Source organism: Nicotiana tomentosiformis, chromosome 9 (genome assembly GCF_000390325.3).
Source record: "Nicotiana tomentosiformis chromosome 9, ASM39032v3, whole genome shotgun sequence".
Taxonomy (NCBI): Eukaryota; Viridiplantae; Streptophyta; class Magnoliopsida; order Solanales; family Solanaceae; genus Nicotiana; species Nicotiana tomentosiformis.
Genome location: NC_090820.1, coordinates 54,276,129 through 54,294,677, shown reverse-complemented (window position 1 = coordinate 54,294,677; position 18,549 = coordinate 54,276,129). Strand labels below are relative to the sequence as shown.

General features: G+C 40.4%; 2 protein-coding genes across 2 annotated transcripts; both read right to left on the bottom strand.

Annotated features, from left to right (window-relative positions):
- Positions 1-3,396: 3,396 nt before the first annotated feature.
- LOC138898795 (uncharacterized) lies at positions 3,397-5,664 on the bottom strand. The gene is made up of 3 exons (XM_070184896.1): positions 5,476-5,664; positions 4,948-5,274; positions 3,397-4,752 (listed from the first exon to the last, which is right to left on the bottom strand). Exons 1-3 carry the CDS (start codon positions 5,662-5,664, stop codon positions 3,397-3,399), a joined length of 1,872 nt encoding a protein of 623 aa, XP_070040997.1.
- A 9,671-nt stretch (positions 5,665-15,335) lies between these two features.
- Positions 15,336-15,644, bottom strand: LOC138898794 (uncharacterized). The gene has a single exon (XM_070184895.1). It carries the CDS (start codon positions 15,642-15,644, stop codon positions 15,336-15,338), a length of 309 nt encoding a protein of 102 aa, XP_070040996.1.
- Positions 15,645-18,549: the final 2,905 nt, after the last annotated feature.

Below are 18,549 nucleotides of genomic sequence, written 5' to 3'. Positions count from 1 at the left end.
TGCGTTCGTTACTAGTCAACCTGTTAGGAGGCAAACATTCATATATTGAAGTCCCTTTCCATGTTGGGCAAGAATTATCACTGCCGCCCTACTCCCGATCCCACATCGAACCCATATGTTCTACCATGCCTTTTGAAAACTCTATAAATACAGTATACTCTTTATCCTATTAGCATCACTTTCAGTATTTGCAAGCCACTTTGAGTCTACTTTTGACGACTTGAATACTTGGCTGCTTTTTTATCATGCTGGTTATGTGTCTTTGTGCTCCATATAAAAGAAGGCGACTTTATTTGGCCCGAGACTTTCAAGATTGCAGGCCTTCTGGCGTGTGGGCAAAGAATTAACCTCGCCGTTCCAGTGTTAGCTAGCATTTACAGGGGATTAAACACAATTTCAAATGGCTCACCACTCGATTCTTCTAGAGTTTACTTCCCAATTCATTATGTGTATGGATGGTTGGCCTGCTACTTCAAGACTCATTTTGCTAGACTCGAGGAAATCGCTTCCAATACCTAAGTCAGACCTAAAGGCGACTTTCATTCCTAGTCTTGGAGCGAAATCGGGGCCTAATTTTCACCAACAATTAACACCAACCATGTCTATCTCTGATGGAGGAAAGGTTGTCTTGACTCTTCACAAGGATTTCATTCTAAATGCCTGGGCTAAAATTCATGCCAAAATCAAGGACCTTACTGAAGACAATGCTTCTTCTCTTCAATTCGAGATCGAAGTGATTCTGAGGAGATGGACGAAAAGGGTGTGGATATTTCCCATCTAAAAGGCCTATTGACATCTTTATTTGAGCTTGCCATTTCATATGACCAGGCACGGTCAACTCTTTCTGACAAGGTTGTGGATGTTGAAAAATTAGATTCATTTTTAAACGCCAAGGAACAACTTGATCTTGTCTTGATTGAGAAAGGGGAGAAGGCCGAGAGATTGTCTGCTGCCAGTCGATCTCTCAAAGCGGCCAAGGAGAAGGTGAAACAGTTAATAACTCTTCGAGGTGTTGCCAAGAAAGAGGTTGAAGAGATTGAATCTAGAGTCTCATCTGTTGAAGAGGAGTACCGTAGATGTTCTGATGTTTCCTTGGCAACTACTGATGACTTGGCCGACGTGGAGATGAAGAAACCATACCTAGAGGCAACCCTTAAAGACTTGGTCAATTACAATTTGTGTTTATATAAGTCAATAAAGAGTATTTCATTCTCTTTTTTTCTTTTTTTCTTCTTTTTTTTCGCATTTGATTAACTAGCGGCTATTCTTAGGAATGAAAACTCTATCCGTTTTACTTTATATCACACATTTTCATCAATGCCCCTTCTTCCTTTGCGGTTCAATATCAATAGTTCTTTGCTTATTATGATGTATTGATGTCCCCATGATGGAACTTGACTTTCTTTTAAATGTCGTTGGCGTTCATGTCTCAAAGTTCTCTGTATTTGGAAATACATCCTCCTTTTTCTTTGAGGATAATATTGTTCATCATCTTTGCACCTTTTGTAGAAGGATATATATATCTCAATGTGAGAACCTTAAAATTTTGAGCCATTTGATTTTATTTTTTTAGAAACTAAACTTTAAAATCCAAGACATATCCAAAATTCGGAATCAAACACCTTCAGAATCGCCGCAGGTAATATTTTTAAAACCAACTTTAGATTCCACCATGTTGAAAATTTCAGATTTGCGCAGTCTCATTAAAAAAATTCATATCTTGGTGTATGAACGTCGAAATCATAAACCGCTTGATTTTATGGAAAATAGACTTCAAGATCTAGGACATATCCAAGATTCGAAATCAAATATTTTGAGAATCATCCCAGATATTATTTTGAACCTAACTTTAGATTCTGACATGTTGATAGTTTTAGATTTGCGCAGTTTCACCAAAAACTTTATATCTTGGTGTAGAAATATCAAAATTATGAACCGCTTAATTTTCTGTAAAAAAGACTTCAAGATATAGGATGTATCCAAATTTTGGAATCAAACAACTTGAGAATCGTCCTAGTTATTATTTTGAATCTAACTTTAGATTCCGATATGTTGATAGTTTCAGATTTGCGCGACTTCACCAAATAATTTGTATCTTAATATAGGAATGTCGAATTTATGAACCGTTTGATTTTTTGGAAATTAGACTTCGAGACATATTTAAAATTTTGAATCAAACAATTTGATAATTGTCACATATATTATTTTGAATCTAACTTTAGATTCAAACACGTTCACAGTTTCAGATTTGCGCGACTTCGCCAAAAGAATTGTATCTTGATGTAGGAATGTCGAAATCACGAACCGTTTGATTTTATGAAACTAAGACTTCAAAATATAAAACATATCCAAAATATAGGATTTAATATTTTAAGGATAGTTTCAGCTAATATTTCGAAATCAACATTAGATTTTGATAAACCGACAGTTTCGAATTGGCGCGACTTTGCCAAAAATGTTATGTTTTGATATGGAAGCCCCGAGATCACAAGAAGTCTTTCTTGCTATCAACCGAAATCCAAGAACTCCATTCTCACAAATATCTTGGGTCCAAGTTTCTCTGAATTTGAAACGTTGTGCCAAAGAATCTTTCTTCTTATATTTGTGTTCCCATTTGACGCCTCTCTTCTCTTTTCCTCCCCCTCCCCCCCCCTCTTGTTGGAAGTGAGCAAATATGAAGTCCAACAAACTTGAAGGTTATGCGAACATGAAGACATGGTGAATCCCCAGAATTTGATGCAAATATTGTTATCATTTCAGTGAAGACACCATTTTACCATAGCAGCTTGCCCCCTTTAAATCAAATGGGATCCAAAGCTTAACAGAAGAATGTTATCTCAGCTCGATTTTCAAGTGCTGATTGGATGGATTAGATTCCATCATACTTCATTCGAACAAAAATTGGGGCACTATGTATCTTTTGAACTCATGCGACTGGACTCAGAATGAAACTCTAAGATGCCTAGGTACCTGGGTGAAGAGGATCAAGTCATACCGTAGTTCAAAATGAGTGATATTTTTTATGTCCTAACTCTTGCCTAGGCCGCCTCTTTCGAGGTTTTCAACCTAGCGGACTCTTTTTTTTTTATGTCTTAACTTTTTCCTAGGCCGCCTCTTTCGAGGTTTTCAACCTAGCGGAATCTTTTTTTTTATATGTCTTAACTTTTGCGTAGGCCGCCTCTTTCGAGGTTTTCAACCTAGCAGACTCTTTCTTTTTTTGAGTATTTTATGTCCTAACTTTTGCCTAGGCTGCCCCTTTCGAGGTTTTCAACCTAGTGCACTTTTTTTTTTGTGTGGGCCATACACAATTTAGACTCATACGGGCCAGGATTTGTAAAGTTTGTTAACTTCGGTTTCAATCAAGGGAACCAAGTCCGGCCTAAAACGCCTTTGGGCTTATTTAACAAGGCGATCACCATTCTTGACGGCAAGGTGATGAACTACTACTTTCGGGTCCAAGCCAAGCATCTCTTTGTAGCTCCAAGCAAAGACATCCTTGAACTCCTTGAGTAATTCAATATAAGTGTTTTCTTCATCAACTTCTAGTAAAGCACTTAGGTAGGTGGGTCTTGGTTCTTCATCGTTGCCAAGGTTAACTTCTTTTAAGGCATCAACTGTAGTCTTCACTCCTTCTTCAAGTTTAGGTGGAGCATCTTCCGCATCTTCATTTTCTTGAGAGTCCTCATTGTTGAAGGATATGCGATAACACGGTGAAATATCCTCCAATTCTGCATCATCCTCCATTGAAAATGGAACACCATTCTCGCCTTGTACAATAACATGATACGAAGAACCCACACTTTCTTCATTTTTGTCACGTTCCTTAGTGTAGACCACAGTATATGGCTTTATCTTCAGTACTTCTTTGCATGAAACCACAAGTTTTGTTTTTCGCCTCATTCTAGCAGGAACCACACTTTGAAAATCCTTAGAGATCTTCTGGATTTTGGGCGAAGCATGTGTTCTTATGCTTTGAAAATTTCTCTGGAACGTGTTCCCCTTCTTTAATGGACTCAATCTCTCAGAAACGGAAGTCCACAAAGTTGATTTTCCAAGTCGATCAAAGACAAAAGTCCTGTTAGTATCAGCAGATTCGTCTTCTACAGTGATATAATTGCTGCTCGCCCTTCTTATAGAGATGTGCACTGGTGACGGTTGCTTGTATCCCAAACCTACACATGGTTGACTCATCACATCTTCTGATGGGAGCTTCCCTAACTTTGATGGCTCATTAGGATTGTATCCAGCTTTTGCAAATAGCCTGTAAGCATTAGGATCAAAACCTTCATCTCTTCGTTTTGTAGGGAGTGCGACATTCTGCAAACGATTTTGGGCTACAAACCCTGCAAGTGGCTTTGAGGACAACTTTACTGCCTCAATTCGTTTTACAAGAAGAGTTAACTCCTTTAGCATGTTAGTTTGGAGATTAGATGATTCATCTTCATCTTTCTTTCTTTTAGGGACATATTGGAGTGCAAGACTTACTTTCTTCCCATAAGACGCAATATCCCCTCTATGAGATTTATTCGTGTTGGGTTGTACCTCCTCAGTAACAGCCTTGGCTCTACCAGCAATCACCTCAGCTCTTTTAGTTGTGGGCTCGTCATTCTTTCTTTTCATGCCATCATCAGCTTTTAGCTTCTTCACAATGCGGTTCTTCAAGTAAAACTTTGCATCGGCGAAGTGTGATTCAGCCTCGGTGAATGGCTTATCATCAGCAACTATCTTCTTCTCGACTTCACCCTCGTAATACTTCAAATATTAATGGTAGGTAGATGGAACCACTTTATTCTCATGTATCCAAGGCCTTACTAGCAAGACATTTTATGAAGACTTTGCATCGATCACATGCAGCCATGCACTTGATTGCATATCTTCAATGGTGATTCACAACCTGATCGCACCTATGGCTCTTTGACCCCCATGGTTGAATCCTTGGATCATCACACGACTTTCTAAGAGTTCGTTCATGGGAATACCAAGTTCTTTCACAGTGAGAATTGGCAAGATGTTCACTGAGGATCCTCCATCAACCAAAATTCGATTTACCCTTTTATCACGCATATAGCCAACCGGGTACAAGGGGCGGTTATGAAGAGTGTCACCTAGTAGAAGGTCGTCATTTGTGAACGTAACTTTTTCCTCGCACGTGTTTACTTCTTGATGGATAGAGTCGATGAGCTTTTCTGGAGATGGTGCCAATGGTAGGTCATCACTCTTTTCTTCCCCTTTATTAGCATTGCAACAAGAGGCCTCAATACTATCACGGGAAATCTTCATGCGAAACCAACATGGCAAATAATCCTCCAAGGTCACTAGATGTCGTGGCTTTTGAGGGTGGTACACATCCACTTTTGCTTTCCCCAAATGCCTAACTGGATTCTGTTTTCTTCATATTTTTACCATCATTTTTCTTGTTGGTTGTTCTATTGATTCTTTTTGTGGGCTCCTTTTATGGCGCCTACGACGAGTTACCAACATCCAACCTTGATCGTCATCAGGTTGATTGACTTCAACTTTATTGGTCTCCAGTAATTCTCCATCTTTACTTTCTTTAAAATCATATAATTCATCCGGACTGAATGAGCCAAATGTAATAGAGACTTGGTTTGCGCTTGCTTTCTCATCTTCAAGCACGATCTTCTTTTCGCGAGCCAAGTACATAACTTTGTCCTTGAAGACAAAGCACTTTATCCAGAGGGTGGCTCACAAGTCGATGATATTTGCAGTAATTTGGGTCATCAGTTTTCCCAACTTCATTTGGCCGCTTCATCTCCGGAAACTCAATGAGATTTAACTCGAGGAGTTCTTAGAAAATGGCTAGCACATCATAATCCAGAAATAGGTACTCTTTCTCTTGAATTTCCTTTAGAGTCAACTTTCCACTTGGCATATCTTGAAACGAAGTGGATTTCATAATCTGCTTCTTGCTCACCTTCGTTGTGAACTTCACAGGTGATGTGTTGACATTCGTAGCTTCTTTGTTTTCACATCTTGGTACAAACATGCTCCATTTTCTGACTTCTTGCTTGTCGTTCCCTTTGCAAGGTTCATAGATGGGCAACCTTTCATTTCCAGTGGAGGCCATGCTCAATTCCATGTCATTGGCACGAGTTGCAAGTTCTTCAAATGTGTTAGGATTGATACCTTGCAAGATGTAGCGCAATCCCCAATGTATGCCTTGGATGCACATCTCTATGCCAAAAGATTCACTAAGCCTGTCTTTACAGTTGAGGCTTGAGTGTCTCCAACGATTGATAAAGTTGATAATTGGTTCACCCTTCCATTGACGAGTATTTGTGAGTTCCACCATGCTCACAGTGTGCCTTGTGCTATAAAAGTGATTGAGGAACTCTTGCTCTAGTTGATCCCCCAGCTATCAATAGATCCCGCCTCGATGTATGTATACCAATCAAAAGTATTTCCTATTAGCGAGCGGATAAACTGTTTGACAAGGTAATCTCCATAAGTCCCAGCGTTGTTTCATGTCTTAACAAAGTGCGCCACATGTTGCTTTGGATTGCCTTTACCATCAAACTGTTGAAATTTTGAAGGTTGATAGCCAACAGGCATCTTCAACATATCGATCATTGCAGTGTACGGCTTTGCGTATGTAAGGGAGGACTTGGCAACAACTTCATATTTATTCATAATAGTTCCTTCAATGAACTCCTTCAGCTGATCGATGGGAATCATCCCTTCAGATGAGACAGGGATAACCTTAGCGGATGCTACTCGTATCGGGGGATAATCAATCTTTAGATCTTCTGGGAGCTTGACGGGTGCATGGGTGGATTGTTCTTCCATCAAGATTCCCACCCTGTCTGTTAGCTTGTCAATTTTATCATCTTGATTTTGCATGCACTCGGTCAAGCCAGCGATTGCTTCTGTCAAGTTCGCCAATTGCTCTTCCACAGATGAAGTGTTTGTCACCACAGCTTGCATGATTGTTGTAGATGATGGGGAGTAGCATGGTTGTATTGTCACACATATTGATTCTCTAATGGCTCACGCTACACAATGTAAGTGGGGAGGATCCATCACTTGAAGCATCATCATCTTCCTTCAAAGTCGAGTTCTTGGATCCGGAGAGGTAAAGCAGAGCAAGAGTTTTCTTGATCTTTTCAGCAACATCGCTTCCTCCTTCGGGTACGTTTGTAGAAGATCTTGCTCTTTTTGAGGATAAAGATACGAAAACAGGGGTTGATGCGGACGACACTTGGGGTGCTTGTTGTCCTAACGAGCTTGCTTTGCTCCTCTTCACTGGTCCAAAGCTTCCAAAGATAACATCGAGGATGCTTTCCACATCAGCATAGAACCTTGAATTAGCAACCTTGGTGGAAGTTGAACTGGAGTTGATTTTCTTTGAAGCCATTTCATTGTCCTTGAACTTTGATGATTGAAAAGTTGAGATGAGAGGTAGAGATTGTCCCACTGGGCATGCCAGACTTTGTAGATAATAAATTTGCGTCGAGAAAAATAAAATCAAGACCAAAAAATTTTGCAACAATCGTAGTATTATTTTTTAAATATTTGAGTGTTACAATCTCTATGAATCCTCTGATTCTTCTTCTCAATAGTAAATAAAATAGCCTCCGAGTTTAATCTTGAATTTTATTTTATTTTAATCCATGTGCTTGAAGCTTGATCTTGATCTTGACGTACTTTTAATCCAAGAGCTTGCAACTTATTCTTGAATCTTCGTCTTGATCTTTTAATCCTTAGAACACTTGAATGCTTGTAGCTTTTAGAGAAATCCGCAGCGATTGATCTACGAGCTCCCTTTTGCTTCTTGTTATATATGCTCGTCTCTTTTCTGAGTTGAAGACCCCTATTTATAGTTGTGGGCGGGAAGAGTTATGATAAGAACAAACTCTTTTCGACCAATCAAATTGAAGTGTGACAAAGCCGCATTTGATTGGCCAGAACATGTCACTTGCATACGTGGCGCAGTTTCATTGGCCTTTTAATGTGACTTGGCATGCCTTGTCATTTGACACGTGGCATGATCCTATTGGCTCTTCCGTTTGACTTGGCATGCCACGTCATTTGACACGTGGCACTAAATTGAGCCTCTAGAAAGATGACATCTTGGGCTTAATGAAGTGGGATCATCAATTTAGCCCAATTAAATGGGCTAGCCCAATGGATTAAGACTTATTTATTTAATATATATATATTGGACTTATATAATTAATTCACTTATATTAGCCCCTAATATTTATTTGGACTAATATAGTCCAAATTATTTTATTGAAATAATATAGACTGATTTCCGTGGAGTGAAATAACATTTTGCCACTGAATTGGTGTTGTTTAATTTTCTGGCAGCCAACCTGGGTCTCGCGGCCATTGGATCTGTTACCTCAAAATGATCATTTTCTTTTATCTCTTCTCAACACGATTCTGCCGATTCTTCTTATCAATGACTGATTGTTGGAATTTTGTTGGTATTGTTATCTGATTGTTTCATCTGATTTTTGAGACGATTTAAGCTTTAGCTTATTACTTGTTGCTGGCGATGTCCTTGAGAGCCCATGACTATGTTATTACTGCCGTTGGATCTTGGTTCCAGTTATTATAATGAATCTGCCAGAAATCATTTTGTGGATGCCGGTTATGTTTATTGAATGTCACTGATTTTAGAACAAATATCTCATTGATTAATTGTTATTGACTGTTGAAAAGGTATTATGACAATGGCCTATGAAAATAATTTACAGAGTTATTGAGGCCACGACCCGCCGAATTGACCCTCTGGATTGGGCCTGAAATAAAGAGGCGATGACTATAAACATCGAAAAAATAAAGACGAGAGTGTGATGAGCCAATAACACTTTGGACGGAGACGCGGTTGATCACCGTAGTCGCAACCAAGTGGTTTCCATTCTCATGACTAGACGAAAATTTAATATCCGAGCCTCCTATAATAGTTTTAAAACTATTTTCAAAAACCATTTTTCCAAAAGACGTAATCAAAACGTTTCCAAAAATATTTTCTAAAAAACATTTTAAAACTAAAAATTATTTCAAAAATATGTCATTTAAATAATTGTTTTACTTTATATTAATACTAATAATTTTACTTCTCTTGTTTTGCGAGATACTTTATCCGAAAATCCCTTTGGAAAGATGACGCTTGGAGACGAAGATGAACCCCTTTAAAATCCTCGCTTCGTACTTCGCATTCTCGGATGTACAAAAAATACAAGAATAATTAAAATCGTAGATAAATATTTATGCTTGTTTGATAATTATTCTTATATGACAACACTTAGGACAAAATACACTTAGCGAAATACTCAATACTCAATACTCAATATGTGTGTCAAATACGTATGTAGTTTGCATCTACAATTAGAATATTAGATACGCATTTGCAACTCGAATTATTGACTAGGATCTATAAGAACCTAGTTAATTAAACTAGTTGTTCACTACAGAGGCATGATATTTTTTTAAGATAATTGTATATTTTCTTACATGTGTGCTATTATGTTTAGTTACACTTTCAGGTCACTCCGTTTGTAAATTGCATACTTCAATCGCTTCATCTTAAATAAATATATGCTTAGTACAAATCCATGATAATTACCCCGTTTTCTATGAAATGATATTCAACATAATTGGGTTGCATATGTGCACATATAGTTTCTTTCTTGTAGGATTCTCTCGAAGCCCGAAATATTTTACATATTAAACATCCATTAGATTCAAGTGAGTATAACCCATTCTGCTTGTCTACTTTTCTTGACCGACTCTTTGTTGGTCAAGTATAGGGTAAAATTTATTTATAATAAGTGATCGAATGATAGCATGACACGTGGAACCAAAGACAGCTAAAAGGCGAATCAAGTAACAACCAGTACCGGGAACAATAGCTGTAATTGACATTGGATGAAACTCGAATGGAGCTTTGTCAACGGGAGCAGATAGAGTATTTGCTATTGGATAGTATTCAATGAAGAATATTCTCTAACATTACATGGGTAGCCATTGCAGAGAATATTTGCATTCACGGTTTGCCGTTACATATTCATCAATGATTCCTTTATTATCATTTAAGTGGGGCTGAATCTTAGGATCTTGTTTCCCTAGGTATAACTATAAATAGCAAGCTCAACAGCCATTGTAAGGCACAAGATCTTTGGAAAAACATATGTTGTATTTCATTTTCACTCTCAATTAAACAACTTTATTTGCTTTTTTATATTACTCTCAGTTCTATCCTCGGAGACATTGCTCTCGGAGCCAGGCTTGCCGTCTTCCTCAATTTCATTTGCTAAGTCTTGCTTTTAATCTTATTTCATTCTTATTTTTGGATCAAATCAGTTCCTTAGTCTATAAACAACGTAACAAATTTAACTGTACCATTTTACGGGTAAATAGTTTGTCGCCCTCCGTGGGGCTTAGACAATTGCGTAATTGCTTTGATCTTACGTTTATTACTAACTTGTTTGATTTTTTCCTGAGCAAGAAATCAAAGATGGCAGCTACTGATGTCAACATAACGCACAACATTGAGGGACACAAAAATTTGCCTCAAATTGAAGATTCGATCAGCGACACCCGTAACGAAGGTGACGAAGCAACTCCGATTTGTGAAGGGTAGTACCCCCGGCATGTGCGGAAGACAACTCTTGATGACGCGGAGGAGAAACATGTCATGGAAACAGTGAAAATCTTGAGGGAGCAACAGAAAGCCATCATGAGTCACCTCTCAAGGCAGGATAGGTAATGACGGAGTTGAAACAAGCACTGTCAGGTTCTTCCAAAAATGCAATCAGAAGTGGCCCGATTCCTCCCGTCATTCCTTCAAATCAAATGGCTCAAAGAGTTGATAACAATACCCCCAAGGGGTGACGTCGGTTTTGACGGTGCCAGAGGAACTAGTAGCAGATATGGTAAGGATAACAGGAATGACCCCTTCAAAACCGAGCTCATGAGATTTATGAGGGAAATGAACGAACAGATGGATCAAAACGCAAAGGAACTCAACACCCGAATGGATCAGATTCCGGGTGCACCACCAGTTTTGAAAGGCCCGGATTTGAAGAAATACACGCAATTGTCATTTAAGCCGAGCGCACTGCCAGAGTTAATTTCGAAAAGGTTCAAGATGCCAGACATACCAAAATATGATGGGACTTTGGATCCGTAGGATAACATCACAACTTATATCACGGCTATGAAAGGGAACGATTTGGCTCAACATGAGATCGAAACGGTCCTACTAAAGAAGTTTGGTGAAACCCTCACAAGGGTGCCCTAACATGATATTTACTCTTACTCGAGCATTCAATTGACTCTTTTGAAATGCTTGCAGATACATTCATTAAGGCTCATGCCGGGGCCAGAACGGTCCAAGCCTGGAAGGCGGACAAATTTAAGATCGCGCAAGGTGAGTATAAATTGCTGCGGGATTTCATGATCAGATTCCAGAAAGACAGGATATTGCTACCGGTTGTACTAGACGAGTGGGAAGCGGAGGCATTCACAATGGGTTTAAATCCGAGGAGCTCCGTCGCCTCCCGAAAGCTGAAGGAAAGCCTACTCAAATTCCAAGGGACCTCATGGGCGGATGTTCATAACCGTTATGAGTCAAAAATAGGGATAATAAATGATTAACTCGGGTTCTTAACATCAACCAAGGGACGGGACCGAGACAAGAACCAGGATAAGTTCAAAAGCGATTTTGATATGGATCGGTGATCTTCTAAAGGTCATTTCCTGCCATACGAGAGAACTAAAGGACGCGACAGAAAAGGGTTCCGGTCCTTGGATAGGTTCGCTCCTGATAGAAGAACTGACCGTGGCCGAAACAACAGGTGATTACAAGAAACAAAGGTATCAGGGGATCGACATTCCACATATCCCAAGTTATAGGATTACAACTTCAACATCAGCGTAATTGAGTCAGTATCAATGATGAGGAATATCAATGAAGCACGATTCCCGAAGCCAATCAGATCCGATCCAATATAGATGGATCCTAACTTATGGTGCGAGTTTCATGGGACTCACGGCCATAGAATTGGGGACTGCCGGCATCTGCGTGAAAAGGTGCTAACGTTGTTGAAGGGAGACCATCTCAGGGAGTTCTTGAGCGACCGAGCCAAGAATAATTAAGGCCGTAATTGGGATAATGAAGATTGGTTGGACAAGATTTTTGGAGGGAATGAAATCAGTGGTGTAACCTTTTCGGTGGCCAAGAAGACGAAGATATTAGTAACTCACAGCAAGAGACTCCCGGAAGTCGTCGAAGATGATATCACCTTCACAAGAAAGACTCCGACGGACTTCTTCTGGCACATAATGACGCTCTAGTAATTTCTTTCAATGTCTTAGATTTCAAGATTAAGCATGTTTTGGTTGACCCAAGAAGCTCATCCAACATTATTCAATGGAGAGTGCTGGAACAAGAAAAGATAAATGGAAGCATCATTCCGGCAACAAAGCTCCTTGCTGGGTTCAACTTGGCAAGTGTGACAACCCGATGAGAGATCCTGCTGCCCAAAAACGCCGAAGGGGTAACTAAGACCGCCTTATTCGAAGTGCTAGACGACGACATAGGTTACAACATAATCATCGGAAGGCTGTGGATACATGAGATGAAGGTTGTGCCCTCAAAATATCATCAACTGTTGAAATTCCCCACCCATGAAGGAATCAAGTAGATAAGAGGAGATTAACCGACAACAAGAGAGATGGACACAATTTTGATTTATAGTAGCAAAGGGAAGGAGCCCAGCAAATAGCAATTACAGGAATCGATGCCTTCTTCCCTACCAAATGAAGATGATAAAGACGAGGAGTCCTTGGGATCCCACCAGGTGCTGAGATACTTTCAGGTACTTGAGGAGACAGATGCAACCAAGTCCACTACAGAAGAACTCAAACAAGTGGCTTTATTCAAAGAATTCTTAGAAACTAAGTTTTATTTAGGAACATGACTCAATCCCGAACTCAGGTTAGGATTTATTAATTTCCTTAAAGCTAACGTCGATTGCTTTGCATGGTCGCACTCTGATATGTCAGGTATCCCATTGGAGGTGGCCGTGCACAATCTAAGCCTGGATTCGCACTACCCGCCGGTAAGGCAAAAGCAACGCCCAATAGCCGAGGTCAGAAATAGGTTTGTTAAAGAAAATGTAACTCGACTGCTTGGCATCGGTTCAATACGGGAGGTAAAATATACATAATGGTTAGCTAATGTAGTTGTAGATCCAAAGATGAATAACAACTTTAGAATGTGCGTAGATTATAAGGACTTAAATAATGTGTGCCCTAAAGACTCGTTCCCACTACAAAATATTGATCAAATTATTGTTGCAACGGTCAGGGCATGAGTTGATGAGTTTCCTTGATGATTACTCTAGGTACAATCAAATCAAGATGAACCTAGAGGATCAGGAAAAAGCTTCGTTCATAACAAACTTTGGCAAATATTGTTATAATATGATGTCATTTGGGCTTAAGAATGCCGGAGCCACTTATCAGAGGCTCCTGAACAAAATGTTCAAAAATCAAATAGGCAAAACAATGGAAGTATACATTGACGACATATAAGTCAACTAGTGCCTCAACCGAGTTTAAATAAGATACCTACCCCAAGAAAATCAAATCACTCTGATAGCAAGCCCTTCCCATACGTATCGATCTCTTGAAGGATCGAATCTAGCAAAAATAACGTAATACTATCAATAAAATCTATAATAATTGATTCCAATTAATAAAACTACGATCTGTAACTAAAGTCAAAACGTCAACTCAAAAATTCAACCCTGGGACCATGTCTCAGAATCCAACAAAAGTTACAAAATCCAAACACTCATTCAACCACGAGTCTAGCCATAACAAAATTACTCAAATTCAATACCAAAATGCAACTCAAATCACAAAAATTCGGCCTAAGAAGTTTTACCATTTTCCCCAAATTTTTCCGTATCCAATCACTAATTTAATGACAAACATAATGATGGATTCATTTAATACAATTAAAACCGAGTTAGAATCACTTACCCCAATCAACTCCTTGAAAATCCCTTCAAGAATCGCCCCAATTCGAGGTCTCTAACTCAAAATATGAAAAATGGGTTCAAACCCTCATTTTTGAAACATAACACTGCTGCCCAGTGATTACTCTTCGCGATCGCGGAAAGTCCCTCACAATCGCAAAGAACAAAACAAAGCTACCCCTAAAATGGCCTTCGCGAACGTGGTTGACTCCACGCGAACGCGGTTCGCTAATTCACAGAACTACGCGATCTAGAACATCCCCATGCGATCGCGAAGAACAACTTCGTGTGACCCCCCAGCTGCCTCACTTCCTTGTACCGAACGCTATCCACTCTATGCATTCACGAAGCACAAGCTTCACCACCTCGGAGATAGCGTCCCTCACTATGCGAATGGGAAAAAGAAAAATTCAACAACCCTCAAAGACCCTTCGTGATCATGGAACTAACCTAGCGATCGCATAGAAGGAAACAAGAATCCATAGCATCAGCAGACTTCAGCCATCTTCAAAGTCCAATTCCACTCCGATAACAATCCGAAATCCACCTGAGGCCCCCCGAACCTCAACCGAACGTACAAACAAGTCTTACAATAAGAGACAAACTTAATCGAGACCTAAAATCATATCAAACAACGTTAAAAACACGAATCGCGCCCCAATTCAAGCCTAATGAAAACTAATGAATTCCAACTTCTACAATAGATGTTGAAACCTATCAAATCAATCTCGATTAACTTCGTATTTTACAAACAAGTCATAAATAACATAACAGACATACTCCAACTTCCGAAAAAAAAATCCAAGCCCGAAAACCACAAAGTCAACTCTCAGTCAAACATCTCAACTCTCCAAACTTCCATTTTTTCAACTTTCGCCAATTCAAGCCAAAATCAACTCCGGACCACCAAATCACTATCCAGACACACTCCTAAGTACAAAATCACCCCACAAATATATCGAAACCATTAAAACTTTATTCCGGAGCCATTTACACATAAGTAAACATCCGGTCAACTCTTACAACTCAGGCTTCTCACCTTGGGACTAAGTGTCCCAATTCAATCTGAAACATCCCCGGAACTAAACCAACCACCACGGCAAGTCACATAACAACAATTAAGTATAGTATGTAAATGAGGGGACAAGGCTACAACACTCAAAATGACCGACCGGGTCATTACATCCACCCCATCTTAAACAAATGTTCATCCTCGAACGGGTCAAGAATCATACTTGGAGTCTCAAATAGGCATGGATATATGATCTGCATTTCCCGCTCGGTCTCCTAAGTAGCCTCCTCGACTGGCTGACCTCTTCACTGCACCTTCCCTGAAGCTATTTTCTTTGACCTCATCTTTTGGACCTGCCGATCCAAAATGGCCACTAGCTCCACATCATAAGTCAAATCAGCATCCAACTTAGCCGTGATGAAATACAAAACATGAGATGGATCGCCGACATACTTTCGGAGCATGGATACATGAAACACTGATTGAACACTCGACAAACCAGGCAGCAATGCAAGCTTGTAAGCCACAGCTCCAATCCTCTCAAATACCTCAAAATGCCCAATATACAGAGCGTTCAACTTGCCCTTCTTCCCGAACCTCATAACACCCTTCATAGGCTAAACTATGAGTAATACCTTATCTCCCACCATGTAAGAAACATCGCAAACCTTTCGATCAGCATAACTCTTCTATCTAGACAGCGCCATGCGAAGCTGATCCTGTATCAACTTAACCTTATCCAAAGCATCCTGAACCAAGTCAAGCCCAATAGCCTAGCCTAGCCTCACCCGACTCGATCCAACCCATCGGAGACCGACACCGTCTCTCATACAAAGCCTCATACAGAGAAATTTGAATGCTCGATTGGTAGCTATTGATGTAGGCAAACTTTGCAAGGGGCAGAAATGGATCCCAAGAACCCTCGAAATCAATGACACAAGTGCGTAGCATATCCTACAATATATAAATAGCGCGCTCAGACTGTCCATCCATATGTGGGTGGAGTGATGTACTCAACTCAACTCGTGTGCCTAACTCTCGCTGCACTACTCTCCAAAACTACGATGTAAATTGTGTGCCCCGATCTGAAATGATGGACACCGGCACACCTTGAAGGCAAACAATCTCGCGGATGTAAATCTTAGCCACCACTTCAAAGAATAGGTAGTCCCAACGGGAATGACATTAGTGGGCTTGGTCAACCGATCCACAACCACCCAAAGAGGATCAAACTTCCTCGAAGTCCGTGGGAGCCCAACTACAAAATCCCATTTCCACTCTGGAATCTCAAGCCTCTAAAGCAATCCGCCTCATCTCTGATGCTCGTACTTCAACTACTGACAATTTAGGCCCCTAACTACAAACCCCACTATATCTTTCTTCATCCTCCACCACCACCAATGGAATACCGCGAACTGTGTGCCTCCAAAAGAATCAACTCCCGTAGCCTATCTTCCCTAATAGTAATCTCCTTGGCATCACCGTACTGAACCGTGTCCTTAAGTAAAAGCAAATGGGGATCATCATACTGGCGCTCTTTGATACGATCATATAAGGAAGACCAAGAAATCACACAAGCTAGAACATGACTGGGCTCCGAAGCATCTAATCTCACGAATTGATTGGCCAAGGCCTGAACATATGATGCAAGTGGTCTCTCACCTACCGGATAAATGCAAGGCTTCCCATACTCACCGCCTTTCTAGTCAAGGCATAGGCCACCACATTGGCCTTTCCGGGATGATATATAATGGTAATATCATAGTCCTTTAATAGCTCCAACCATCTCCGCTGCCTCAAATTTAGATCCTTTTGTTTGAACAAGTGATGGAGACTTAAATGATTCGTAAATACCTCACAAGACACGCCGTTGAGATAATGCCTCCAAATCTTCAATGCATGAACGATGACTGCCAACTCCAAATGATAAACATGGTAGTTCTTCTCATGGGACTTAAACTGGCATGAAGAATATGCTATCACTCTACCCTCCTTCATCAAGACACACCCAATACCAATCCGAGAAGCATCACAATACACTGTATAAGAACACGACGCTGAAGGCAAAACTAGAACCAAAGCTGTGGCCAAGGAAGTCTTGAGCTTCTAAAAGCTCTCCTCCCACCGACCACCTGAATGGCGCACCCTTCTGGGTCGACCTGGTCAAAGGCACTATAATGGATGAGAAACCCATGAGAAAACTCCGAATCTCAGTAGCTGAAGATGGTTTGGGCCAACTCTGAACTACCTCTATCTTCTTTAGATCCACCTTAATCCCCTCACTCGATACCACGTTCCCCAAGAATGCCACCAAATTAAGCCAAACTCACACTTGGAGAACTTGGAGTAAAGCTTCTCTTCCCTCAACCGCCGAAATACAATCCTCAAATGTTGGGCATGCTCCTCCTGGCTACGTGAGTACACCAGGTTGTTCTCAATAAATACTATGAAAATAAAATCAAGATATGGCTGAAATACACTGTTCATCAGATGCATGAAAGCTGACGGGGCATTGGTCAACCCAAAAGACATCACAAGAAACTCATAGTGACCATAGCTTGTCACGTATGCCGTCTTCAGAATACTCGAGTCCCGAATCTTCAACTAGTGATACGCATACCTCAAATAAATCTTGGAGAACACCCTCACTCCCTAAAGCTGGTCAATTAAATCATCAATACGTGGCAAAAGATTCTTGTTCTTGATTGTGACGTTGTTCAACTACCTATAATCGATGCACATCCGCATATTACCATCTTCCTTCTTCAAAAACAGAATCGGTGCACCCCAAGGCGACACTTGAGGGCTAATAAACCCCTTATCAAGAAGCTCCTGAAGCTGCTCTTTCAATTCCTTCAACTCAGCTGGTGCCATAAGATACAGAGGAATAGAAATGGGCTGAGTGCCCGGCACCAAGTCAATAGAAAAATCAATATCCCTGTCGGGTGGCATGCCCGAGAGTTCTGCAGAAAACACATCCGAAAGTTCTCGCACTACCGACACAAAATCAATAGTAGAAGTATCGGCACCAACATCCCTCACAAAGGAAAAATATGACAGACACCCCTTCCCAACCATCCATTGGGCCTTCACATAAGAAATCACCCTGCTGGGAACAAAATCCAGAGAACCTCTCCTTCTCGATCCGCAGCAATCCCGGCACCGCTAACGCCATGTTCTTAGCGTGAAAATCAAGAATAGCATGACATGGAGACAACCAATCCATGCCCAAAATCACATCAATATACACGGTCACCACTAATGGTCCCCACACACGACCGGTATACACGGTCCACAATAATAGTATTCCTTACCGGCGTAGATACATTAATAGGTGAAACTAAGGACTCACAGGGCATATCCAAATAACGATTAAAATAGGATGATACATAAGAATAAGTAGAACCAGGGTAAAAAAATTTGGAAGCATCCCTGCAGAACACTAAAATAATACTTGTGATCACTGTGTCTAAAGCAAAGACCTCTGGCCTAGTAGGAAAAGTATAGAATCAAGCCTCA